Source organism: Phocoena phocoena, chromosome 16 (assembly GCF_963924675.1).
Source record: "Phocoena phocoena chromosome 16, mPhoPho1.1, whole genome shotgun sequence".
In the NCBI taxonomy this organism is placed as follows: Eukaryota; Metazoa; Chordata; class Mammalia; order Artiodactyla; family Phocoenidae; genus Phocoena; species Phocoena phocoena.
The window spans coordinates 50575989-50600827 of NC_089234.1; the positions used below are offsets into that span (position 1 = coordinate 50575989).

Genomic DNA, 24839 nt, shown 5'->3' on the forward strand with positions numbered 1-24839 from the left:
CAGATGTCTGGAGTTCTGAATAAATTGTCCTGAGTTTTTTTTTTTTTTTTTGCGTTACGCGGGCCTCTCAATGCTGTGGCCTCTCCCGCCGCGGAGCACAGGCTCCGGACGCGCAGGCCCAGCGGCCATGGCTCACGGGCCCAGCCGCTCCGCGGCATGTGGGATCTTCCCGGACCGGGGCACGAACCCGCGTCCCCTGCATCGGCAGGCGGACTCTCAACCACTGCGCCACCAGGGAAGCCCTGTCCTGAGTTTTTAAATGTCGGCAACTAAGCAACGTACAGCTAGCTGTCTTGACTGGTGGGTGCTGGCGGCTACTCTCGGTGAGCAGTTCGCATGTGCCTGGTAACATTCTGGGCCTTTCTGCACAGTCAAGTCACCATTACTGTCGTCACACCTCACAAGTTGGGAAACAAATGCCCAGAAAGAGTAAGTCACCTGCAAAGATCACGATTTAATAAGTGGTATTTGAACGCTGGCAGCCTGGGTTGAGCTCCCACAAACAAACCTGGGACTTTCACCCCTTTCTATGTAAGTTTCTGAGTCCTAACAGCTGTTCTAATGAGCAGCAGCTTCTATGTGCGTGGTGAGTACACACTATCATGTTCAAGTCTCACGACAGACCTGAGGTGCATATTAACATCCTTATGTTATGGGTCAGGAAGCTGAGTTCAGAGAGCATGACTTTCCCAAGATCTCTCAGCCTCCGTGGGGACCGCTATGACCAACACTCAGGTCTGTCTGGCTCCAAAGTCCCGGCTCCTTCCACGCAGCTTGGTTTCTCTCTGAATCCCCGGTGTCCAGCCTCGGGCCAGGCTCAACAGGGCCATTGGGGATGGTGGGTGCGTGTCTGGAGCTTGGCTCCTGAGGGTGCTGGACAGGACTCCCGGGCAGCCTCCTGCGAGGGGCTCAGTCCAGGGTGGCCAGGGTGGGCCTGGGTCTGAGCAGCGCCCTGGAGAGGTTCACTGCTCTCGGTCCCGCTCTCTTTTCTGCGGCGAGAGGCACTGCCAGATTCCCCTGTGCACCATCTCACTGCCCAGAGCATAGTTGATGGCGTTGACCGTTGGCACAGCCTTGGCAATGAGAGCGGGCACCTGTTGTGACAGAAAAGTCCAGGAGAGAAGTTTCAGAGCCTCTGCTCCTCTCTCTGGTCCCAACTGGTGACTGCAGTCCCCCATGCTCACCCCGACATCCCCCCAGCCACCAAGCATCTGTCCTTATCTTGATTCTGCAACCTCTAAGCCTTCTCTGACTATGACATACGTTGGTGGATGATGCATGGAATCACAATCCTCTGGGCACCAATCTCAGCCCCTGGTCCCAGAGGGTACGTGTCACCATCTGGCTGGCTGTCCCTGTCATCTCACATGAGGCCTAGGCCATCTTGAGCAGTGGCCCTGCGTGACCAGGGGACAAGCTAACACCCAGTGAGTTATGAATGTTCAAAGGAAAAGAGAAAGAGAGAGCTTATCTTGGAGACCAGAAAGCCAGAAAGAGAGATGGGGTGAAACAGAGGCACAAAAATGGGGAGAGCTTTGGGTACTGGCGGTGTCTGTACCATTTGCAGCTTGGGGGAGATGGAGGTCACATCCGCAACGGCTGCGTACAGATATAGGAGAGCGTAGGGGCCCCAGCCGAGCAGCAGCGTCCTGGCTGGCAGAACGGTGTTCACCTGGGGAGACATGGGTAAAGGAGGGAGGCATCGACTTGCTCTAGGTGGTCGGCAGCCCCGTGAGGTCCAGGAACCAGGTAGGCACTCGGCAGGGCTGTGGGAAGATGCTGAGCCTGTGGGGGAACCTGGGACCAGATGAATCTCTCTTCTGTTTAAGATGCCTGACCCTAGGCCTCTCGTTCAAGCTTACTTGACCTCAGCTGCCTTGTCTGTAAAGTGGCCTGACTGGCCTGGAGGCCGGGACTGGCGTGGATAATGAGCTTCCTTCCTGGTCTGTGTTCTGAGAAACCAGGGGCTCTGTGAATGTGAATGTGTGCGTAAGGGTCCCCAAGCTGCGCTGCCCTCACAACTCAGCCCCAGAACCAGCTGGCCATCAGTAGCTGCAGCCAACTTGCAGGTCAACCAATCCTGGGTTCAAAGGGGCTGCTTTCCGCCGTGTGAGATAGAATCAAGCAGCAGGCGATGTGGTACCACATGTGGCCACAGGAGCGCACACGACTTGCGCTCTAATTTCAGGGTGGAACTTGCTAAATTCCAGCTCCCCACATACATTCAGAGGTTAAAATCCTGACGCCAAAAATCAGTGCCTATTTTCTTATTGACCATGTCGCCTTTTAACGAAGAAGGTGACTTAAGCTCGCAGGCGTGGCGACCTCTGCTGATGTTACTGAAACGGATGGTTTAAAGTCAACCCGGAAAAATCCGTGTGGCAGCCTTGTCTCCTGGACGATTGAACCTCCAATAAAATGTGGCGACTTTGAGCACCCAGGCAGGGCTAGGGGAGGGCAGAGCGAGGAGGACAACCGTGGAGGAGGTGATGAGCGGGAAAGCACCGGCACAGCCCTCGCCCTCCTTCTGTGACCAGGGGAACCTGGGTCCACAGCTAAAATCGATTTGCACAGTGCTTTTCCAATTCAAAGAAAAAAAAATGTGGCAGATTGTAGCAGAGAGTGCTTTCTTTATGCGCTACGATTGCCCACTTGAGTGGTGGAGTCCCAGACCTGGGTTTGATCCAACTCTGCTATTACTAATCGCATGGCTTTTGAGTTGTTTAGCTAATAACCCCTTTCAGCCTCAAATTTCTAATCTGTGACCTAGGGACAGTTAAAACCTTCCTTCCTCGGGGAGTGGGTGCAAAAATGAAATGACATAATGCACATAAAGTAACATTAGTACCTGGGTTTTTTGGTTTGTTTTGTTTCTGAGTTTTTGGTACTTCTTATGACTCATCTGCTAGAGACTGTTCAGTTGATAAAGTTAAAGGAAAATCGTGGCAAGAGAATATTAATGCAGAAATTGAGAAATGACCAGGAGGGCTTATTTTGAAGCATTGTTTTCCTTGGACAAATGTGCTTTCAGGTGTGGTTTTATGTTGTGGGTAACAGCCTGTGCCTGTGATTCAATGAAACATCTTGAAGCAATTTACAAGTAGCATTTAAAATGCATGTAATTTTGTGCCAACCCTCACATTCTTGGCAAGGAGCAAGTGTAACAGCAAGAATGGTGTCCGGTAGGGCGCCCTGGCTCTCAGAGTTATGGGGTCTGGGTAAGTCTGAGCAGTTCTGATACTTCCTCCCAGGTCTTGGTGATCCCCAGCAATGGGGAAGGTGTGTTTCTGCCCTAACACCCCATATGCTCAATGTACGAAAGCTGGATTTCTTTCCTGATCGTTGAAAACACAGAGAACCCCTGGTTGTTGTCACATCATTCATGTTCCCTGGTGTCCCTGAGAGGGACAGAGAGATTTCTCCTGCTAGGTGTTGATCCTTACCGGAGGACGGCCAGTCTTCCCGAGTTTCTGCTCCATGAGCCGATAGGATATGACTGTGATGAAGAGGGGCAGGAGGAAGTTGAAAAAGGCCATGGTGAAGAGGAAGCTGGTGAAGTTTCTGCAGACAGAGGGGATGGAGGAGTCAGGATTGCCTCTCAGAGACGATCAGCTACCCTAGAAAGCCCACCAGACTTTGCTCTAGACAGTCAGGTGCACGGAACTGCTCCCATCAGATGCGTTTTCAGAGTGTGGGTGCTCCCAAGTCCCGGCTGAACTCCCCTCGGAACCAGAGAGCTACTAGGTCCTCCTGGAACCTGCCTTTAGGAGCCAGGGAGCTGGAATGAGGGATAGTCCTCCTTTAACTTGCTGTTGGGCGGTTCAGGTGCTCAGCCCTGCTCTCTGTATGTGCCCCAAGCATAGAGAACGGGACACTTTAGTTTGGGAAACGTGTTTCCCAAATAGAGATGTCAGTGGACCAGGAGGAAGGCTCATCCAAGGAGTGTTCCTGGCATAGGGATTTGGAAGGACCCTGTGGATGAGACTGGACGTTGTATCACTGAAGAAATCATTGAAGGGACCAGAGAAGAGCCTGGGGTCCCAGGTAGTGGTCACGGGGAGGCAAGAGGGCTGCCCAGAAGCAGGTGGGAGTTACAGGGAGGTAGGCTGCCATTCTGTGAAGGGGAGACCATGTCACCTGGGTGCTGTCCACTAAGGAGGAGTGGGAAGGAGGGCTGCCAGAAGGACTGGACACCTCCTGCGGAAATACCTGCAGGGAATGCCCTGAAGGGCATTAGACAAGACCCAGGGTTCTCCAGTGGGTTTGACCAGGGAAGAGGGTCATCAACGCAGGTGCTTTATGAGTAAACATGAATAAACATGTAAAGCAGATGAATGCAGTGTGGCTCTAGTGGAAGCAAGAGGGGGGCTGAAGCCCATGTGGTCCCTCCCCAAGGCAGCCCCTAGAGGGAGCTCTGGACACCCCAGAGCCAGGTCGACCTGGCAGTATACTAGACGTGTGGCCCACAATGGTAGGCTCCATCATGCATTTATTCTTATCTCTCCAGGGCTTGGCTCACAGCAGACGCTCAAGGAATTCAGAGAACTGAACTCTATGCCAAGGAGGTCCCTTCCAATGCAAAGACCTTAACATTCTTTGACGCTATCGAACCAAGGGTATGGCTCCCTTTAGAAGTTGGTAAGTCAGAGCTGGGACATCTGACTGTACTGAAGGTGGCAAAGGGGTCATGGGGCTCAGTGAATGTTATAACCAACAGAAGCCAATAGCTCCCCGGATAGGACTCCTTCTGGGGCCCAACTCTGCACCCCAATTTGCATAACATTCCCATCACTTGGCCAGTCTTTGGAATGGGCTTTCCTTAGTGGGTATCACGACTAGGGAGTTGAGATTGTTTGGCAAATGCTGACATGTCCCCATTTGGATTTTCAGCTGACACTGCTAGCAGTCCTACAGACTCAAAGCCAAGACTCCCATGGAAAGGAGCCTCGAAGCCGCTCCCCTCCCCTCACCTGTCCCTCCTGGAATAGTCCAGGGTGCAGCATGTCCCCAGCGGCTCACGGTCATAGTGTCCCCAGCCCAGGAGGGGCAGTGTTGCCCAGAAGGCGGAAGACAGCCACACAAAGAAAACCAGGGAGACGGCCGTGTTCCAATCCAGTCGGCTGCCTGCATGGGACACAGGAGGAGGGTGGTTGAGAGGAGGAGATAGCTTGGCAGAGTGAAAAATAATGGACGCTATGGTCATGCAGAATGTCCCTAACTGCTGGCTCCCATGCTTAATAGCGCAGTGCCTCGGGCGATTAAGGGTTTCTCTGAGCCTCAGTTTTCTCCTTCACAAAGTGGGAATGATACTCCCTGCTTCAGACGATTGTTATGAAGAATAAAAGAGATAATTTTTATTATAACACCCCCCACTTCCCTCTTCCCTGTTTTCGTGCTGCTCGCCTGTGCCCTCCAGCACGGGAAGGGCTTTGATCCAGAGGCCCATGGGACAGGGATTAACTGCTCTATATTAAGGCCGAGAGAAGGTGTGCATTCACGTGTGCACATGTGAGAGAGCATGTGTGTGTGTGTGCACGCATGCCTGATGGTCTGAGGGAGCTTTGGGGACAGGGCTGGGGTAGAAGTGGGGGGAGAGGAGCTCCAGGGTCAGATGGGGTGGGAGGGGCTCAGATAGGAGTTAGGATAAGAACAAAGGCTTTTTTCTTTTTTTTGGCCTGGACAGAGGCATGTGACTTTGTGGAGGGCAGGGGGCCATGTGTGTCTGTGGCCAGGGCAGATCTGCGATTCCAAAGGGGAAGTGCTCAGGTCTTGAGGTCATGCTAGCTATGGACCCCAGAGTAGCCTCTGTGCCAGGCAAATCCACAGCTCCAGGACTCAGAGCCCAGGAGACAAAGGGAGAGACTCCCTCTGGAGGCATCCAGGCCATGCCCAATCCCAGTTCTGCCCCTATAGCTGTGTGACTCGGGGCAAGCTACTCAACTTCTCTGAGCCTCTGCTTCCCAGTCTGCAAGCTGGAGGTTTGCTGTGAGTGGTAACTGAGCCACGGCCCCCCAGATACATGTTTATGTATCTCTGTGGTGAGTGTTATTCTAAATGGTCTATGGGTGAACATGTTTTTTTACTTTAATGTGTATTATAGTTATAAGGACACTAAAGTTGTGATTTCACAGATATTTTTTAGAATGAGACTAAAGCAGGTGTTTAAATTTTTTAAAATGGGTCACTTTTAAGAAAAAAAATAACACAGCAGGTGGTACACTAATATGGATAATTATGAAGATGGAATTTGACAATACAACTTGAAAAATCTGGAGCTAGACTCATTTTCATGAAGCCTTCGCATGACAGAGGCTCCATGGAAGTGTGGGGTGCGAAGGCACATGCCCAGTTTTACACACACACACACACACACACACACACACACACACACACACACATGCCTCCTCTCTGCCTCCCAACAGTGCCTGTCTTCAAGGGTATTTTCTGTATCCAGGATCTCATTTGATTTTCAAAATAAAACTGTGAGGTAGGTTATAAAAATCATCCTACAGAGAAGGAGACTAAGTTCACAGAGGACCCCTGACTTGCCTGAGGCTGTAGTGGGGGCACAGGCAGCCTTCCCAGCACGTGCCTCAACACCTCTCCCGCACTCTCCCCACCCCTCCTTTCCTGAGTGCCCACACCCCACGCTCATGGTCACCTACACCCACCCACAGTTCCCTGAACTGGGAAACACTGAGCAGACCTTCTCCCTGATCACCCTCAGTAGGTGGATGTCCCCCAACTGTGGGAACCCGAAGACATACGGGTGCAGTAGTGGTGATAGCGCCCCCAGGCGATGGCTGCACTGCTGCAGATGCTGGCCAACACTGTTGCAAAGCCCTGGAAGCCGTGAACCTGGCATCCTTCTGAGCCATAGGGCCAGCGCCTGTGGGAGACACGGGGCACCAGTGACCCCTCCCCCCGTCCCTGTCTTCCTCCCTCACCTGCTCAGCAGCAGCTTGGAAGGCACTTTTAGCTCCTTAGAAAAGGGCTTTAGTATCTGTTTTTCCTATGAGGAAACTGGGGCCTTAGAGATCGAGCCGCTGGGGTGAAGGGGTGGAGCCTGATACCGACTCTCCAGGCTCAGGGTCCGTCACGGCACCTCTGTTGGACCGAAGGGTCTCCCTGGTGATCAGATGCCTGCATCACAGGAAATGGAACAACCTGGTTGGGAGGAGAGCTTGTGCCTGAGGCTCAGAGGGGAAAAGGTACTGAGCCAATGTCACAAAGCAGATGAAGACGAAGACAGGGGGTAGATCCCAGGCCTCCCAACTCCCGGCCTCATGGGCCAAGCAAGGTGGAAGCTTCAGTTGTCCCTCCCCAGCCCTGGGAAGGGGTAGGAGGAGAACAAGGCAAGGAATCCTCACTGATTCAGACCCTACAGACTGGTCAGCTCTGAGTGTTCATAGGAGGGCAGCGGTGGGGTGGGGGTGGGGCTCTAGCTTTCACAGGAATGTTCCGTCTACTTAAGAAAACAATCCGGTAAACACCTTCTGAGGCCACTTTGGAAGACCCTGGTTTGCACATAAGGTCTTAGACACTTGTCAAAATCCTGTTTGCTTTCACAAACACTTATTTATGGCTTCCTAGGTGCCAAGCATTGTTTTACGTTATTTACAAATAATAAGTCAATACTTCCAACAACCGTATGGGTTAGGTAATAATATACAATTTACAGGAGAAGCCGAGAGATAGAAATAATGAAGTCAGGATTCCAACCTAGGCAGCCTGGTTGCAGAGCCCACGCTCTTAATCCCCGCAGTCAGCCAGCTCTGATGGTCAGGTCCGAGCAACTCCTGCGTTCCAGAAATTGGCTGGGGTTCTACAGGGATAGTCTGGAATTCGGATTTAACCTAGTTCAGTCTGCCCACCCTCTCCCCTATAGTCTTCTACAGGTAGGCAGAATGTCTCTGGCTTGCTGCCCAGTGCCCAGAGGTCAGGCCCCAGAGCCCAGGGACTGCGGAGGGGGCAGGTACCGGAGGAGGCTGGACGTGGCGGCCATGAGGGCATTCAGGCTAATCCCACTGTCCGACAGCGCCAAGCTCAGCACCAGCAGGTGGCTGGGAGTCCGCAGCTCCGGGTTCTTGCAGAAACAGAGGATGGTCAGGCTATTGAGGCTGAGGCCGGAGAGAGCTGAAAGGAAGGGGAGAGCTGGCTCCGGGGCTGCAGAGGCCCTCCTGGGCTCAGAATGAGGGGCCATGGGGTGGCTGGGGCCTCAGCAGCCTCCCCTGAAACCCTCAGCATCCATCTCAGTGCAGCTCACCAAGCCCCTACACAGTGGGCTGGCCCTCAGGTACCGAAAGCCACGAGATGTACACCCTGCCCTCTACCAACGCACGGTCTGATGGGAAGACAGACAAGGAAGAAGTCCGCTAAAGTGCAGCACGGTTTGTGCCAGAACAATTACAGTCATGGACAGCCACTGAGCACTTATCACGTGCCCGGCAGGGTGTTGCACACTTTATGTGGGTCCTCCCAGTCAGTCTTCACCTGGACACCGTCCTCCCCACTTACTGCAGAGAGGCCGAGGCTCAGAGATGCTGGCCAACTTGCCCTAAGTATGCAGCTAGGAAGTGGCGGAGCTGGGACTGGAAATCAGGGTTTTCAAATTCCAGAATACCTTCTCCAAGGGCTCTGGAACAACGTCAGGGAGAGCGCTGGCTAAGGGATGGCAACGTAGAACTGGGAGCTTCCCAGGACACCGGGCAGTGAGGTGAGCTTGAAGGGAGTGGTCTCCAGTGGTAGACAGACCTGATCTTGAACTTCGGCTTTATCACTCATTTGCCACCCCTTATGCCCCCTGCACCTGGGCTTCTCCCGTCTAAAGAGGAATGGGGAAGGATCCTGCATTCAAACTGTGAGCGTCCACTAGGAGGACAAGTGTGGAAGAGCATTCTAAAAAGAGGGAACAGCACATGCAAAACCATAAAGCTGTAAACTTTCAAGGCATGTTTGAAGACCTAGAGAGATGTTAGACTGTAGGGTTCCCAGTGGAGAGGAAAAGGGGCTTCGGCCACCAGACGATGACATCCAGGGTCTCTGGGACCAGCCTAGTGGCTGCGGCTCCCTCTCCACTGTCAGTTCTTGTTGGGTGAGAAAATGTGTTGATTATTTCTCTGGATCTGCTTTGAACAAGGGCTGCATCCCCCATCAACCTAGTCTTGGGCTGGCCCAACTCCAGCGCCTACCGGCCCAGCTCTGGCCTCAGTGAGCATCTTAGGGACTCTGGATTGAAGCTGGCACCTCATGGACCCAGGTCACCCCTAGAGCAGAAGACCTTAGGGCCAAGGGAATGGAGATGGTGCAAGTAATGTGGGGCTGGAGAGGAAGGGAATAAATGAACTGAAAACCCGGGGTGTCTATCTAGGCTAGCACTTTATGCCCTGATCCCATCTAACCTTTGCCACCACCCACTTGGCATGTCAGGGCACCAAGGGTCAGAGAGCTCAAGTGTCTTGGTTTCAGTGACACAGACAGCAAGTGGCAGAGCTGTCTGCCTCCAGAGCCTACCAGGGGCCTGATATTATATGAGATTCTTAGCAGGACTTCCAGGGAGTGGATTCAACTTTCTCTTGGCTGCAGAGACATGAAAAGCCCTGGTTCTTGGTCATGCCCTGGGCAGACGTCCCCTTCTCAAAGTTCCTCCCTCCCTGAGCCTGACCAGCTTCTCTCTCTTGGCTTCCCAGCCTGCGTGCTGCATCCCGCAGGTGCAGCCATCAGAAGACCCCATGGGTCCGGGCACAGAGGAGTAGGGTTTGCGGACCTCTCCTTGCCAGCTTTGCAGCTGCGGCCTGGGTTCTGGGACCCGGCCGAGTTCCTGCTCCACCCCGGCTCCTGCCTGGCTCACCTTCCACCAGCAGCACCGTTCCCACTGCCAGGACCTCCAGCTCCCCGAAGCCGGTGGGCAGGGTCCCGGACTCTGCCATTCTCTCTGCCTTTCTCCCCGCTGACCCAGCTCTTCTCTGGCTCCCCCAACCCAGGCGCCTCTGTTATAAAGGGCCATTCCACGTGCTGGCACATGCAGGTTATTATGCTAGACATTGAGCTCCTTTTTGCTGCTTTCCCTGGCCCCTCCAAATCGTCCTCTTGGCCGGGGCAGAAGGAACCCATTCACCAGTTAGACAGTGCCGCCTTTGTGAAGGAGTCCTGCCTCATTCATTTCGGCTCCATCGGATTAAGGACCTGGAATCCAAATGGTGTATGGCTGAAAGCTAAATTAGAAGAGAGTTGCATAACGAAGGGAGGGATGGGGGGCAGAAGGGAGGATTTGAGCTGCAGCTGAGCCTGAGAACGGGTCAGGAGCCTGGCCCTTCCATGTTTTCAGGTGCTGACAAGCCTAGCACCTGTGTGCATGTGTGTGCACGTATGTGTGTGTGTCCACCTGCTCATGTGTGTGTTCTCACAAGCAATGGGGAAAGAATGCTGGTTGGAAAGTCATTTGCTGTCATAGAAAGAGCTCCAACTGGGACTAGAGACTGGTTCTGGTTCTGCATTAACCATTAACTAGCTATGTCCCTGGGGCGGGACCACTGGGGTCATCTCAGTTGCCTCTTTTGCAAAGTAAGCATCTTTGCCCCTGGCCTGTGTGAGTCTTGGCCAGAAGAATACATGTTGGATATAGCCTGTGGGGCTGCATTTCCTGTCTCCCATAGAGCACTTAAGGTATGCAAGCGCAAGCATCTCCCAAGGCACTGGATTGGGACAGAGGGGCTTCTGTCTTCTTGTAAGTGGCCCATGACCCACTAAGAGTTGTGCCTTCTATAAATGAGGGACTGCTACAAGTTATACACTGGCTTATAGTGACACTTACGTCAAGAAACACTATTCCTGGGAATTCTCTGGGGGTCCAGTGGTTAGGATTCTTCGCTTTCACTGCCAAGACCTAGGTTCAATCCCTGGTCGGGGAACTAAGATCCGACCAGCTGCCAGCGCAGCTAAAAAAAAAAAGAAAAGGAAAAAAAAAAAGAAACACTAATCCAGAACAACTTAATTCATTTTCAGGTAAAGAAACCAAGGCTCAGAGTGCTACCGTTACTGAACACAAGCTCACGTGCCTGATGCTGTGAGGCTAAACAAACGTAAACGTCAGTTTGAAGCAGAGAAAGGTTTATTGCAGGCCATGCAAGGAGAAGGAGTGGCTCGTGCCCCAGAAAACGCGAACTCCCCGAAGGGTTTCAGCAAAGCATTTTTAAAGGCCAGGTGAGGGAGGGGCATGGTTGGTGGTTGCAGACTTCTTGGCGTCAGATCCTTTGTTCTTGCAGCTGTCCACCTATGTCAGGCCACAATGTTCTTGAAAACCTTCAACAAGACAAATGTTATTCTCTTTCTGCAACTCTTTATCTCTTTATGAATGGCAGAGTGTTATACTCTTAAAGGTCAGAGCTTTGAGAATGGGCTATTCTGTATATTTCAGGCTATAGGCAACATTCTTAACTCTAAGCCAAAGCAAAAGAATAACAAAGTTAAAGAAACAGATCTAATATGGAGTCAGGTTTGTTCTTCCTTATTACACTACCAGTAGTATAGCTAATATTTATTGAGTGCTCGCTAGGGGCTAGGTACTGTGCTAAATGATCTCATGATGATTCTTACCACAACTGCACAAATTAGATACCATCATCCTTTTCGTTCCACACAAAGAAACTGAGGCTCAAAGCTGTGAAGAATTGGCCTGAGGTCATGCAGTGATTCAAGGATGGAGCTGGAACAGAAGCCCAGTCTCCTACTGCCTGGGCTCCTGGTCAAGCAGCTCATTTTATCCTGTAACTGTTCCTTTCCCATGCCCTTCCTCTTGTTGGCCCCCACTTTTATCCAAGCCTAACCACCCCTCAGGGCTGAGCTGACTTTCCACGTCTTCCTGGAAGCCTTCCTTGATTACCCAGTTACCAGAGAGTGTTCCCTGCCTTTCCTGATTTCCATCTTGCATTACTGTCACCAGCAACATATGTCAGGGTTTTTTGTTCATGCCTGCAAGGTTGCAAAAGACTTCAAGGGAGAAGAGAAAGCAGGACAGGACCAGGAACCAAGGTTAGAATTTAGGCTGGCAAAAGAGAGCAGGGCTGTTGCATCCCCAACAGAAGGAGGAAAAGCCAGCTGGAAGTCCCTGGTGGTCCAGTGGTTAGGACTATGCGCTTCCACTGCAGGTGGACACGGGTTCGATCCTTGGTCGGGGAGCTAAGATCCCACATGCCATGCGGCATGGCCAAAAGAAGGAGAAAAAGCCAGAGAGGTGGGAATGGGCAGGGCTGTCTTTCTGGTTTGGGGAGGAGGAGGTACAGGTGGGAAGCACTGAGAAAATCACATTGGCTGAATCGGAAGAGAGGAAGGAATGGGAACCAATGTTTCCTGGAAGCCAATATTGTCCAAACAGGCCTGGCACAGGTATTTTGTGTGTATATCGGGACCCCAGGTATCTGCCTTGGTCACAGCTCACTGGTGTAGGTTTGTCTAGGTGCATGGGCTGAGGACCCTTCTGGAAAAGCCATAGGAACCAGGTAGGGTTTTCTGGGCCAAAGAGCAAGGCCTTGGAGTCAAACGTGAAGAATCAATGAGTGAAATGTGGTGTCTATGGTGGGATGAGGTTGGGGGTAGGGGACAATCAGTAAAAACCGACAGAAGCTTTTAGCTTCTGTAAAAGCTCTGGGAGGTCCTGCTCTGAGACCCTCCTAGGAGTGAGATAACACAAGGGAAGGGGCACTCTCCACCCTCAGGCCAAGACACATCACTGCCTCTCAGACGGCAGTGATCTGAGACTCCATGCCACAGGGTACCCCAGGAAGCAGCTGTTTGCCCGGCGGGCTGGGAGAGTTCCTGAGTCCATGGGAGACACCTCTGCAGTTGCCCCCAAATAGCTGAATCTTCCCAGCTCCTCCGTGAGCAGGTACTTGGAAGTGCCCGTGGAACTGGGTACTTACTACTCCCGAGAAAGCTTCTGTTCCCACAGGCTGTCAAGGTCTGAGAAACTTGGGCTGTTTAATTTTCATAAACACCCTGAGTAGAGTAACTTTACTTCCCTCTGGCAGATGAGGACACAGGGGCCACGAGAGACCGTGTGACTTACCCGACGTCACAGCCTGCAAATGGAAGAGCTGGGATTTGAACCCAGCTGGCCTGGCCCAGCACTTGGGCTCTTTCTAATGCCTTCACCACCTTCATCTCAATGCCTTTTCACTATAAGACAGGGTCACTGGAGAGGATTTCCAGTGGCCCTTATTAGAGGCCAGCGTTCATCTCTTTTGAGCCCAGGCACCCTGTAGGGGCTGTGCAGCTGCAGCCTGGCTGGCATAGGCAGTCCAGCAGCCGCTTGCCCCTGGGTGGCTGCCCACTTCCTGCCGGGCCCTATGTGCTCTGGGCCTGAGGCTGTGGCTCTGGACGGGGATGCCTCACCCCCACCTTCAGGACTGGGTGATTCCAGGAAGCAATAAGCCGCTGAGCCGCTGTGGCCAGGGCTCCCCCTCCCTAATCCCCAGCCTGTCCATGATTATCCGATGGCTTCAGTTGGGGGTGGCAGCCGATGAGCCGGTGGGCAGCTGCTGGGTTTGCTGGGCCAGCAGGACAGAGCAGTAAGGGACAGGCCCCTGCCCGGCCTACAGAGGAGCCAGGAGCCATGAGGGTGGCGGTGGGCATTCTGTGCCTCCTGGCCCTCGGAGGACCCCTGCAGGCCCGGGGCGCCTGCCCTTCTCAGTGCAGCTGCAGCCTCCATGTCCTGGGCGATGGCAGCAAAGCCAGGTATGGCACCGGGTGTGCGGGGTGGGTTGCCCGGCCTCCAAGGCTCCACCAGCCAGGCTGGGCTGGGAGGGGCTGGATGCATGGCCCTAGGACCGTGGCGGGGTGAAACCTCCATCTCCCTGGCCCTCAAGACCCAAGGGTCTCGTGGGGCTTGTCTGGGCTGCATTTTCTTCCAGTCAGCAGGGTGTGGCTCTGCCTTGGGGGTGGAGTGGAAGTACCAGGTACCTTTACACATGGGGCAGGGGTGGGGCACAGGTGTGTCAGCTCCAGAAATCCTTCCTGAGTCTTCCTCCAGGAAGACTTCCTCCACTCCTGTGAGTGGAATCCTCTTTAAGGGCACAGGAAGTCTCCCCCTTACCTCTTTCTCTTCCTCTCCTTCTCTCCTGCCCCCTACCATCCTCTATCTCCCCAGCCCCTTCTTTCCCAGGACTCTTCCATTCTCTTGCCCCACCTCCTGGGGGTACCCAATCATATCCCAGGTATTTCTTACTGCCCCACCCATCATGGGACCACCCAATTCCTCATACTCTTCCCACTTTGGGTCTCCTCTGGCCCAGCCCCCAGGAGCCTCAACCTTGACCCCTTTCGATGGGCTCTCAGAAAGGCCAGGAGTGCCCATTCCATTGCAGGCAAGGGTCCCTCCATCCTCAGCCTCTTCTTTGACTTTCCTCATCCCCCATCTGAGCCCTGAGAGCACCTCCATCCTCTTCTCCTCCTCTCCCTGGGACGTCCCCAAGGCTCCCGTGTTGTGGACCCTTGCTCTTCCCCCATGGCTCATTCCCTATCTCTCTTTGGCAGTCTTTAAACTATCTTTTCTCTCACCTCTTCAGCCCATCTGTTAATGACCACTGCATTTCCCAACTTACTCAGAGATTTCAGTCTCATCTTTCCAATCTTCTGGAATTTCATCCTCCCTTTCTCCCTTGTCTTAGATGGGTGTTGGGGAGCCACTGATGGCTTCTGATCAGGAAAGCAATGTTATCAGTGCAACTCTTTCTTTTGTGTTACACAGGCCTCTCACTGTTGTGGCCTCTCCCGTTGTGGAGCACAGGCTCCGGACGCGCAGGCTCAGTGGCCATGGCTCATGGGCCCAGCCGCTCCGTGGTATGTGAGATCTTCCCGGACAGGGGCACGAACCCGCCACCAGGGAAGCCCTCTGTGCAGCTCTTTCAATGATCTTAGCAATAGGTCAGGCTGATTGAGTGTGAGGGGAGGTAGAGAAAGGTGAGGCATCCCCAAGAAAGGATACCCCATGTGGTCTGAAGAACAGGAAGAGCTCCATTTTTGGCCCAAAGCTGTGATGCTCCAACTCATATGGATCATCAGAGGTAAGGATCTTCTCCCCAAGGGAAGCCAGGGCTAAGCCCTAAATAGGCCAGGAATAGCCCATGGCCAAGGACAGTGTGACCAGGGTGACAAAGAGCCTCCCTTACAGCCTACAGAGAGCACAGGGCTCAAAGTCATACAGCATCAGTGGCAGAGCTGGTCCTGGAACCCAGAACTTCAGTTCCATTTCAAGAACTCTTCTTACCTGGTGATGCTGCCATGGGCAGGGACCAGGGAGGGCTTCTGATAGCAGGTTGACTTTAGGATGGAAAATGAAATTCCAAGGGCAGTTTCCAGGGCCCCTAACATCAGCTATTGGTTATGCCTCCTCTGAAGCCAGAGCTCTCACCATCATTTCTACTTGCCCAGAAGTCCCACAGCTGATAGGCACCGGCCCATCTGCATGGAGTGTGAGGAATGAGGGGAATGAGGCCATGAAAGGCTGTTGGGAAACCTGAGATCCCCAGTGGCCAAGGGCACAGGTTGTGCAGTCAGACAGAGTCTCCTTTTGTGTCTCAGACACCTTCCTCACCCCATCTTTAACCAGGGTCTCTCGGAGGGCCCAGCCCTTACACCTGAGCACCTGATGGACCTGCCTGTGCTCCATGCTCCCCTATCATGAACAGAGTGTGTGTACTTGTGGGTCCTGGGGTTTCCTGGGGCTGTGGTGGTGGTGGTGGGGGGAAGTCTGGGCACCTGGAGAGATGTGCCCCCTTGTCCTTCATGCCTGATTTGCCCCACCAGGAGCCGTGCGGTTGGCCTGTGCTGGCTCTTATCGGTTTCTTTGATCCCTCCATTGACCGTTTTCTCCCCCTTCCAGCACATGTTTTCCCATCAACTCCCTTCCTCCCACCTACATCCAGACCTTCCTCCCTGCAACACCCAAGCTTCCATTATCACTGAAGGGATCATTGCCTCCAATGCTTTTTCTTCCTTTGCTGGATTATAAGCTGTATGGGGACCGGGACTGTGAGTCTGATATTCTTCTGTCACTCAGTAGGGGTTCCATGTATATCTAAAGAATGAATACGAGTGGGCGGAAGTAACTGGGCCTTTTATGGGCACCATTGACAAAAGCAAGCCAAGCCCAGCTGACTTTGAGTACTGTATGCAAGTTAAGCTGAGGGATGCTGGTGGAGCGCGTGTGTGTGCGTGTGTGTGTGTGTGTGTGTGTGTGTGTGGCGTCAGGAAGAATGATACGAGAAACGCGTTATGACCTTACAAGAGAACAACCTCTCTTAGCAGAGCTAAACAATATCCCCACCTCACTCCCACCCCACCTCCTTCAGTGTGAGCAGAAACATCCTCCAGACGAAACTGGGGCTGCACAAGGGCTGGGTCCCTCAAGGCCAGACTCAAAGTTTCGTTCTTTTGAGAATCTTTCCCTTTTTACCGTCTGTGTGTGTGCTGCTCTCAGTGATAGCATTTAACACAGTTCTGCATTGTCAGCTCCTAGGGGGCGGGGACTGCCTCCTGTTATCTATCTGCTTTAGTGTCAAACTTAATAGAATGAGGTTTAAGAAGTCACTGTTTGGGCAGAAGGAGCTTTGGAAGGAGCTGGTAAGACTGACCTGATGTACTTGCAGTGCTGGGATGCAGAAACTTACAACAGTGGTCAATAGCAATTGGGCTTCTACAGGTGACAGGTGTGCAGAGCTGGTACACACATGAACTCATTTAAACACCCAAACCACCCTGTGCGGTGGAGTCTATTATTCTGGGGAAACTGAAGAAAATAGAGGTTACATAATAGACTCAAGGATACACAGCCAGCAAGCAAAGAGCCCAGAGGTGAATCCAGCTGTGGGGCTGCAAAATTCCAGCTTTTAAACACCTTGATCATCTCATGGTCCCTCAGTGTCAGGAGAGGCTCGAGGCATCCCGTGTGTGGCTTCCAGTTCTGATGCCGTTGCTATATATATATATTTTTTAAATAAAGAAAATCCAAATCAGTCACAAAAACTGAGCTATAATTTAACAAAGGAACCCTTTTAACTCCTAGATGCAATGCTGCAGTGCACGAAATGATCTCAGGATTTATAAACACTGTTCATTCTTAGTGCACTGCAGGTGATGTAGGCTGTAAGGGGACATAGTAGTTCAAGCTTGAGGTCCTTCAGGCCAGTGACCGAGACCAAACGGCCCTCCTGGGACACTTATGAGAAGCTCTGCAAGCAAGAAGCTCCCAAAGAGAAAACAGAAGGAATCTTGTTACTAGCCCACCTCCAGGGCACACCGCAGTCTGGGTTTGGTGTCCTATGAGGCTGTGCGCACCAGGGGGTCTCTCGAAAGGAGGTTAAGTAAAGGGGAATCTCCGACCCCACAGGACCTTTGCTCAAATACTCCCATTTCTGTAACCAGGACAGTGGTGTGCAACGACCCTGACATGACCCTGCCCCCAGCATCTGTCCCTCTGGACACCTCCAGCCTGCGCCTGGAGCGGACGGCCATTCGCAGGGTGCCCGGGGAGGCCTTCAAGGCGCTGGGCCGCCTGGAGCAGCTGTGGCTGCCCTACAACGCACTCTATGAGCTCAATGCTCTGATGCTGAGGGGCCTGCGCCGCCTGCGCGAGCTGCGCATGCCTGGGAACCACCTGGCCACCTTCCCCTGGGCGGCGCTCAGGGACGCCCCCAAGCTGCGGCTGCTGGACCTGCAGGCCAACCGCCTCTCGGCTGTGCCCCCGGAGGCCGCGCGCTTCTTGGGGAACCTCACCTTCCTTGACCTCTCCAGCAACCAGCTGCTGAGGCTCCCCGAGGAGTTGCTCACCACCTGGACTCACCTGCAGAAGGGACCCTTCCTTCCCGGCCACCACGTCAAGCTGGTCCTAGGTAAGAGATGGCATCCTTCACTTGGAACCACTTTAGTGATACTTGGGGGTCTTAGGCAAGTTTATTAAAGCCTCTCTGAGTCTCAGTTCTTTACCTAGAAAATCACACTTGCCTTCTGGGTTTGAGTAAAGATTGAATGAGAGGCACACATTGGTAGGTAGGTTTAGGAGCTCAAGCTCCCAGCCAGACTGCTGCAGTTCAGACCCCAGCTCTGCCCCTTTTCCCTGTCCCATGAGGGGTTGGGAATCATGGTGAGGCCCTGGCAGAAAGTGGGTAGTAGGGAGTGGGTGGGCAGTGTCAGAAAAGAGGCCTCCTGGCAGGTGTCCCTGGAGCATGCCTTGGCTCATGCGAGGTCCAGCACTGAGGGCTGGAGCAATCTTAGAGCAGCTTGGGGCAGCTCCTGCCCTGAGGCCTGGGAGAGTCTCTCAAGGAGGGAATATTTATTTATTTATTTATTATTTATTTTTGGCTGTGTTGGGTCTTGGTTTCTCTGCGAGGGCTTTCTCTAGTTGCGGCGAGCAGGGGCTACCCTTCATCGCGGTGCGCGGGCCTCTCACTGTCGCGGCCTCTCTTGTTGCGGACAAGCTCCAGACGCACAGGCTCAGTAGTTGTGGCTCACGGGCCTAGTTGCTCCGTGGCATGTGGGATCTTCCCAGACCAGGGCTCGAACCCGTGTACCCTGCATTGGCAGGCAGATTCTCAACCACTGCGCCACCAGGGAAGCCCAAGGAGGGAATATTTAGACCCCTCACTTCCTGGATGTGGAGCAGGGAACAGCAAAGTCCATTCCAGCTCCATCCACCCTACAGACTATCTCACCTGATAAAGGGCATTGTATAGGGTAGTACTTACATGGAAAGATGTTGTTTCTTTGAAAATCAACTTTGAATGTCCTATATATATATATTTATATTTTATGCCCTCTTCTGATTATAATTCCTTCTCCCTCTCCTAAAAAGTAGCCACTGTTATGTTTATTTGCATGTTCCCTATCGTTTACATTTACATACACACACATATACAAACATACATGCACATAGAAATTTTAGCAAACATACATGCACATAGAAATTTTAGCCGTGTGTTTTGCATAAAATTTCATCATATCATATGTATCAACCAGCACTTTTTTTGCCCCGCAATACGTCTTGGAGATCTTTGTAAGTTACTACCAATGAATCAACTTCATTTTTTAAAACTCTGGCATAATATTCCATCATACGGTTATACTACAGTTTATTTAGCCATTCCTCCTTTCATGGGCCTTTAAATTGTTTCCATTATTTTGTTAACACCTGTGATGTCGCAGAGACCATTCTTGACAATGCATCCTCGTGCACCGAGACAAATGTTTCTCTAGACTAGGAACCGAGAAGTGGAATTGCTGGATCACGGAGTATGCACGTTAGATGTTTTACTATTAATCATAGTCTCTAAAGTGCCAGTTTTTACCCCCACCAGCAGTGTGCACGACCATTCATGCTTGTGTCCACTCTGCAAGCTTATTTGAATGCCAGCCAACGTGTGGGCTCCATTCTAGACGCTGCAGATACAGCAGTGAACAAGACGGATGAACATCTATTCCCTCATGAAGCTAACAATAAGTGGTCAGAATGTTTAACTTTTGCCAGTCTGACTGGTGAAAGTTTCATTGTCCTTTAACTTTGCCATTTGCGTCAATTCTCTGGGGATTCTGTGTGAAGTCAGATAGCTCACCACCAGAGCTGGGCAGTGATGACTCTTGGGGTGTAGATGCATCAGGAAATGCATTTAACCAGTGACACAAGATAGCCGTCACCTGGCTGGGATGGGGGTGGGGAATAGCAGAGGAGCCGGCGCCTTCCCAGCTAGTGCTCTAAAGGACCAGGGAGTCATGGATATACAAGCAGGTCTGAATCCACCTTCCCCAACCCTTGACATTTCCGTTTCCAAATGTATCAAATACATGTATGCAAACATATAATATGCTATTGATTAGATGCTATCAAATTTAATAACAATCCGTGGAGGGTAGAAAGGACATCACATTAAATGCATTCATTTTGTATTTAGAAATGCAGACATATGAAAAGGAACTGTGTCTTAGAATTGAGGACCCACAATACCTCTCTATATGTTGAAGGTCATTTGACAGGGTAGGTACAGTGACCTGCTTTCAGCGCTATAGAAGTGTTCAATTTTAAAGTAAAGAGGGCTGGGAATATAACATAAGATTGGGTTCCCTGTCATCCTCACTCTTGTCTTTTTGAGCCTGTGTCAAAGGGACCATGGCTCAGAATAGTCACACTCTTTGCTGGGGTGATGCTGAAAGTGCCACTTACACTGGGAGGACAGGGGTCAGGAATTCCCTGAAGGTCCAGTGGTTAGGACTCCAGGCTTCCACTGCAGGGGTCCTGGGTTCGATCTCTGGTCAGGGAACTAAGGTCCTGCAAGATGCAAGGCAAGGCCAAAAAAAAGAAAGGGGTGGGGTGGGGTCGGGTTCATGAAGCATTTCTAGAAATGGATGGATTCTGGCGTATTGCAGTCATTGCAGAAATGCCCACTGCCTGGCCGGTGGCCTGAGAGGATCGGTCCGAGAGTGGCTTGTCGGCACGCTGTATGGCTTAGCCAGTGCTTAATATCATTTATCTTTATTTATGCTTATAGCCACCCAGAAACGGGGGTAATGCTGTCATTCCAGATGAAGAACCGGGCTTAAGGTTGTAGTGAAGCAAGGAGCTGGGTCTGGTGGCCAGTTCTGCTGACCCTGAGCTCACAACGTGCCTTGTCCTCCCTGGGGGAGAAGGGGGGCTGGGACTGGGGATCTGAATATCTAGGGCTCACCTCCTGCCCTGCCTTTCACCCCTGCAGGGCTGCAGGACAACCCCTGGGTGTGTGACTGCCGACTCTATGACCTGGTCCGTCTCCTGGAAGGCTGGGCCCCAAACCTGGCCTTCATAGAGGCCAGGCTGAGGTGTGCCAGCCCGCGCAGCCTGGCCGGACTGACCTTCAGCCAGCTGGAACTGAGGAAGTGCCGGAGTCCGGAGCTCCATCCGGGGGCAGCCAGCATCAGGTCCCCCTTGGGCAGTGCAGTATTGCTACGCTGTGGGGCCTCAGGGGTCCCTGGGCCGGAAATGAGCTGGAGTAGGGCCAACGGGCACCCACTCAACGGGACAGGTGTGTAAGCTCCGGGGACGGCTGTGCTGAGATCCAGACTGGGGCGGGTGGGTCATCATCCCACGTGCGGGGTAATGGGGCTTCAGGTTTGCCAGGGAGAGGGAGGTAGGCTGAGCAAGGCTCTTTACTGTCATCCTGTCTGAGTGGAGTTGGGGGACTGTGCCCAGAGGCTGGACGTGGGGACAGTGGCTTCAGTAATAACAATGGATCTCAACCTGTCCTGTCATATCCCACCAGCCACTCTATCAGAGGCGTGGGGCCCACCCTGAGAGGAGCAAAACACTGGTTTTTTGGTAGAAGATGCTCTCTTAGTGTATTTAATATTGATAGTAAGGTTCCAAGTTGTAAATATGAAGCCAGTATCACTAGGAGTAATTAATGCTAGGAGTTACCATCTACTGAGCGCTTCATGTGTTAAATGTATTATGTACAAGGTGTCACTGAACTTTAAAGAACAAACTGATTACCCTTCTATTTGGGGTATAAGTAAACTGAGGCTAAATGGTTGGTCTGCATCACACAGCTCGTACAAGGAGGAACTGCCTGTGCCCTTTTTGCTGTGCAGACAGAGGTGGTCCATCCCTGGCACTTGGTGGGGGAGGTTTGCAGGAGTCACAGCCCACCTACATGCAGAAAGAGGGTGAAGGAGGAATAATTTCTTGGCACCTGACCAGAACACCTCCCATCCCTCCCAGCTTTCTTCTGTGCTTCCCCCAACTAGGTTGGCAAGCGTTGCTCTAGGACTGTGGGCTTGAAATCAATGTACAAACAAAACTGTGTAAGGAGCTCCACTAATGTAATACAGAAAGTTGGAGATGCTGTGATTGAAGTGGCAGTGGGGCCAGGCAGGGGTGTGCAGAGCACTTCTAGCTGGGCCTCTGCCTCAGGTTCACCCAACCCACCATACTCCCAAAGCATCAGCCTGCCACCCCTGACGGGTCAGCTCTGCAGAACTCAGGCCCTTGAAAGACACAGTTGGAGCATCTCAGATTTAGAAGGCTGATCATTCTTAGACTATGCCTCAGCCTGTGTCTCCCCAAATTTGAGCCCAGGTGATCTCCATCCCCATGGCTAATCTAAGAAAAGTTCAGTGATGCCCAGTCTGTTCTTGGGATAACAGGGTGCTTGGCAGAATGTACACAGTCCAGGGGCTGTGAATTCGGCCCTGGAAGGAAGCTTGGGGCAGATGGGCCCGTTCATTCTCCCACACGTGCCTCTTCCCCACAGTGCACCAGGAAGTCTCCAGTGACGGCACGATCTGGACTCTGCTGGGCCTGCCTGCTGTGTCCCACCTTGACTCTGGAGACTACATCTGCCAGGCCAAGAACTTCCTGGGAGCCTCTGAGACTCTTATCTCCCTGGTCGTCTCTGAGCCCCAGACATCCACGGAACACAGTGGGGGCGCAGCAGCACTGTGGGCAAGGACAGGTGAGGGGGCAGAAGCAGCTGCATACAACAAGATGGTGGCCAGGCATGTCCCCCACATCCCCGAGCCTGCTGCCCCAGCCACTCGGCCCCCTGTGCCCAACACGAAGGAGCAACTAATCCTCCAGCCCTTCCAGATGGGGGCCCCAGGAGAGCACTTGGATGTGCAGGCAGGACCCCAGGAGGCCCAAAGGGTGAGCTCTCTCAAGGTGGTGGGGGACACTTACCAGAGCGTGACCTTGGTGTGGAAGGCCCCCCAGGCTGGGAACACAACTTCCTTCAGCGTCCTCTACGCAGTCTTCGGACAGCGCGACATGCGGCGGGTGGTTGTGCAGCCTGGGAAGACCCGTGTCACCATCCGTGGGCTGGTGCCCAAGATCAAGTACGTGGCGTGTGTCTGCGTGCAGGGCCTGGTGCCCCGGAAGGAGCAGTGTGTCATCTTCTCCACTGACGAAGTGGTGGATGCTGAAGCCACTCAGTGGCTCATCAACGTGGTGGTGATCAGTGTGGCTGCCATCATCGCCCTGCCCCTCACGCTGCTCGTCTGCTGCGGTGCTCTCCAGAGCCGCTGGCGCAAGTGCCACACCAGGGGCTCCGCTGAGGCCACAGGTGCCTACGTCAACCTGGAGAGACTGGGCCACAGTGAGGATGGCTCAGAGGAGCTGTCCCAGCACAGCCTCAGTGAGGCCGACAGGCTCCTCTCTGCCCACTCCAGCCTGGACTCTCAGGCCTCGGGCGTTAGGGTGGGCAGACGGATCAACGAGTACTTCTGCTGAGGGCCGTGCATACAGGTGCCTACACGCCTGCTCCCAACCGCTCTCCCTCTTCGCCTCCCACACGCTCACTCTGACACCTGAATCCATGCTCACCCACTCTTACCTACTTGGGTATCTGCTTACTCATACATTTATACACCACCACCACCACAACAGCTAACACTTATATAAGCACTTACTATGTGCCAGAAAGTGTTCTAAGTGCTTTATATACATTAACTCATTGAATTCTTAGGACAACACTTTGCAGCGGGCACCACTCTTCTCCCCACTTACCTGGAGAAGGAACAGGGTGAGTAACTTGCCTGTATCAGTCAGTTTTTTGTGTGTAAGAAATAAAGGCAAAATTGCAGTGGTATACAGCAACAAGCACGTCTTTTCACACAATCCATAGGTCAGTGGGTTGACTGTGGTGGCTCTGCTCCATGTGTCCTACTTGGAGCTCAGGATGGAGAGTCAGTGGCTACCTGGGGTAGGCTTCTTTATGGAGATGTCAGGTGATATCAGAGAAATGAGCAAAAACATGTGATGCCAATTAAGCCCCTTAACACTGCCATTGCTGCCCATACTCTACCTGCCAAAGCAAATCTCATGGCCAAAACTAAACTTTAAACAAGGCAGGAAAGGATAGTTCTCCCATGGAGGTAATGGTAGGGCAGGACATATTTTGCTGAGCAGTGATCTAATCTATGTTGCCCACAAGTACACAGCTGGGAAATGGCAGCTCTAGAAATTGGACCATGCACTTGATTCCAGAGTTGATAGTCCTTGCTACTTTCCTATACTGCATCTTGATTCCATTTATGCTAACTCGTAGGCACTCACACACAGTCTCTTTATGCATTTGCCACATTTGTACAGCCACATACACACACATGCAGAGACCCTCACTGTGGACACATGTTCTCTGGGTGCCATTCTGCCTAGAGATAATCATCTGATTTTCAGTAAATTCTAGAGGTTTAGATGATGCCCAGGAGACTACTGCTCGTTTACTCTCAGAATGTCAGGCTGGAGGGATCTGAGAGACCCTCCGTGGCAGGTGACACAGTACACTCAATGCTGCCTGGCACACAGCTCACCTCTCCGTGTAGCAGCATTTGTGATTCTAACTGAAACTTACCTGGGTTCCTGAGGGTGTCTCAGAGCCTTCTGGGTCACTCAGGAAGCCACTTCAAAGGAGGATTCCCATTCAGTTTGCTTAAAGCTGGGAAACCTCTGAGATGTCATCTCTGCACATAGGAGAAGACAAACGTTCCCAGCAGAAGGGCCAATGTTCTGTCTTGTCTGAAGGAGTGGCTTCTAACGAAGGGAGCATCCAGACTGTTTGGTGCCAAGGCCTTTGGGTAATAACTGAGGAAATTTGGGGACAGCAAGTGATGCAAGAAAGCTATCTTTCCAGTATCACCTAAGAGACACCATATTGTCTTGACTCTTTGCTAAATATAAAGACCAGTGTGATGCAGTGATGTCTAAAGTTACTGTACTTCCTCTCACATTTACGAAAGACCTTACAACAGATAACCTTACAATGTTTTTTCTTGTTTTCTCTCATTTTGATCTTCACAATGACCTGTTTTGAAGGCTGGGCTATTTG

General features: G+C 52.3%; 2 protein-coding genes across 4 annotated transcripts; one reads left to right on the plus strand and one right to left on the minus strand.

The window, feature by feature from the left end:
* Positions 1-425: 425 nt before the first annotated feature.
* On the minus strand, positions 426-9960 carry RGR (retinal G protein coupled receptor). Of its 3 annotated transcripts, none has more exons than XM_065894291.1 (7): positions 9851-9960; positions 7980-8136; positions 6768-6889; positions 4971-5124; positions 3444-3561; positions 1559-1672; positions 426-1094 (listed from the first exon to the last, which is right to left on the minus strand). In XM_065894291.1, the coding sequence occupies exons 1-7, from the start codon at positions 9927-9929 to the stop codon at positions 963-965; spliced, it is 876 nt and encodes a 291-aa protein (XP_065750363.1). In that variant the 5' UTR covers positions 9930-9960; the 3' UTR covers positions 426-962. The 3 variants fall into 3 exon arrangements, with proteins under 3 accessions (XP_065750363.1, XP_065750364.1, XP_065750362.1); XM_065894290.1 differs by having other exon boundaries at positions 963-1094; positions 6768-6904; positions 7983-8136; positions 9851-9929; XM_065894292.1 differs by lacking the exon at positions 1559-1672 and having other exon boundaries at positions 962-1094; positions 9851-9929.
* A 3530-nt stretch (positions 9961-13490) lies between these two features.
* On the plus strand, positions 13491-23242 carry LRIT1 (leucine rich repeat, Ig-like and transmembrane domains 1). Its single transcript, XM_065894680.1, has 4 exons — positions 13491-13731; positions 17419-17885; positions 20736-21041; positions 22269-23242. Exons 1-4 carry the CDS (start codon positions 13517-13519, stop codon positions 23240-23242), a joined length of 1962 nt encoding a protein of 653 aa, XP_065750752.1. The 5' UTR covers positions 13491-13516.
* The last annotated feature ends 1597 nt before the right edge of the window (positions 23243-24839 follow it).

Bases quoted from the DNA above. Each gene is read 5' to 3' on its own strand.
- RGR (XM_065894290.1), bottom strand. From the start codon at position 9,929: ATGGCAGAGTCCGGGACCCTGCCCACCGGCTTCGGGGAGCTGGAGGTC. The intron at 3,562-4,970 runs GTGAGGGGAGGG...CTCTGTCTGCAG, and splicing joins GACTATTCCAGGAGGGACAG to AAACTTCACCAGCTTCCTCT. The intron at 1,095-1,558 runs GTACAGACACCG...CTGTCACAACAG, and splicing joins TCTCCCCCAAGCTGCAAATG to GTGCCCGCTCTCATTGCCAA.
- LRIT1 (XM_065894680.1), top strand. From the start codon at position 13,517: ATGAGCCGGTGGGCAGCTGCTGGGTTTGCTGGGCCAGCAGGACAGAGC. The intron at 13,732-17,418 runs GTATGGCACCGG...TTCTGTAACCAG, and splicing joins GGCGATGGCAGCAAAGCCAG to GACAGTGGTGTGCAACGACC. The intron at 21,042-22,268 runs GTGTGTAAGCTC...TCTTCCCCACAG, and splicing joins GCACCCACTCAACGGGACAG to TGCACCAGGAAGTCTCCAGT.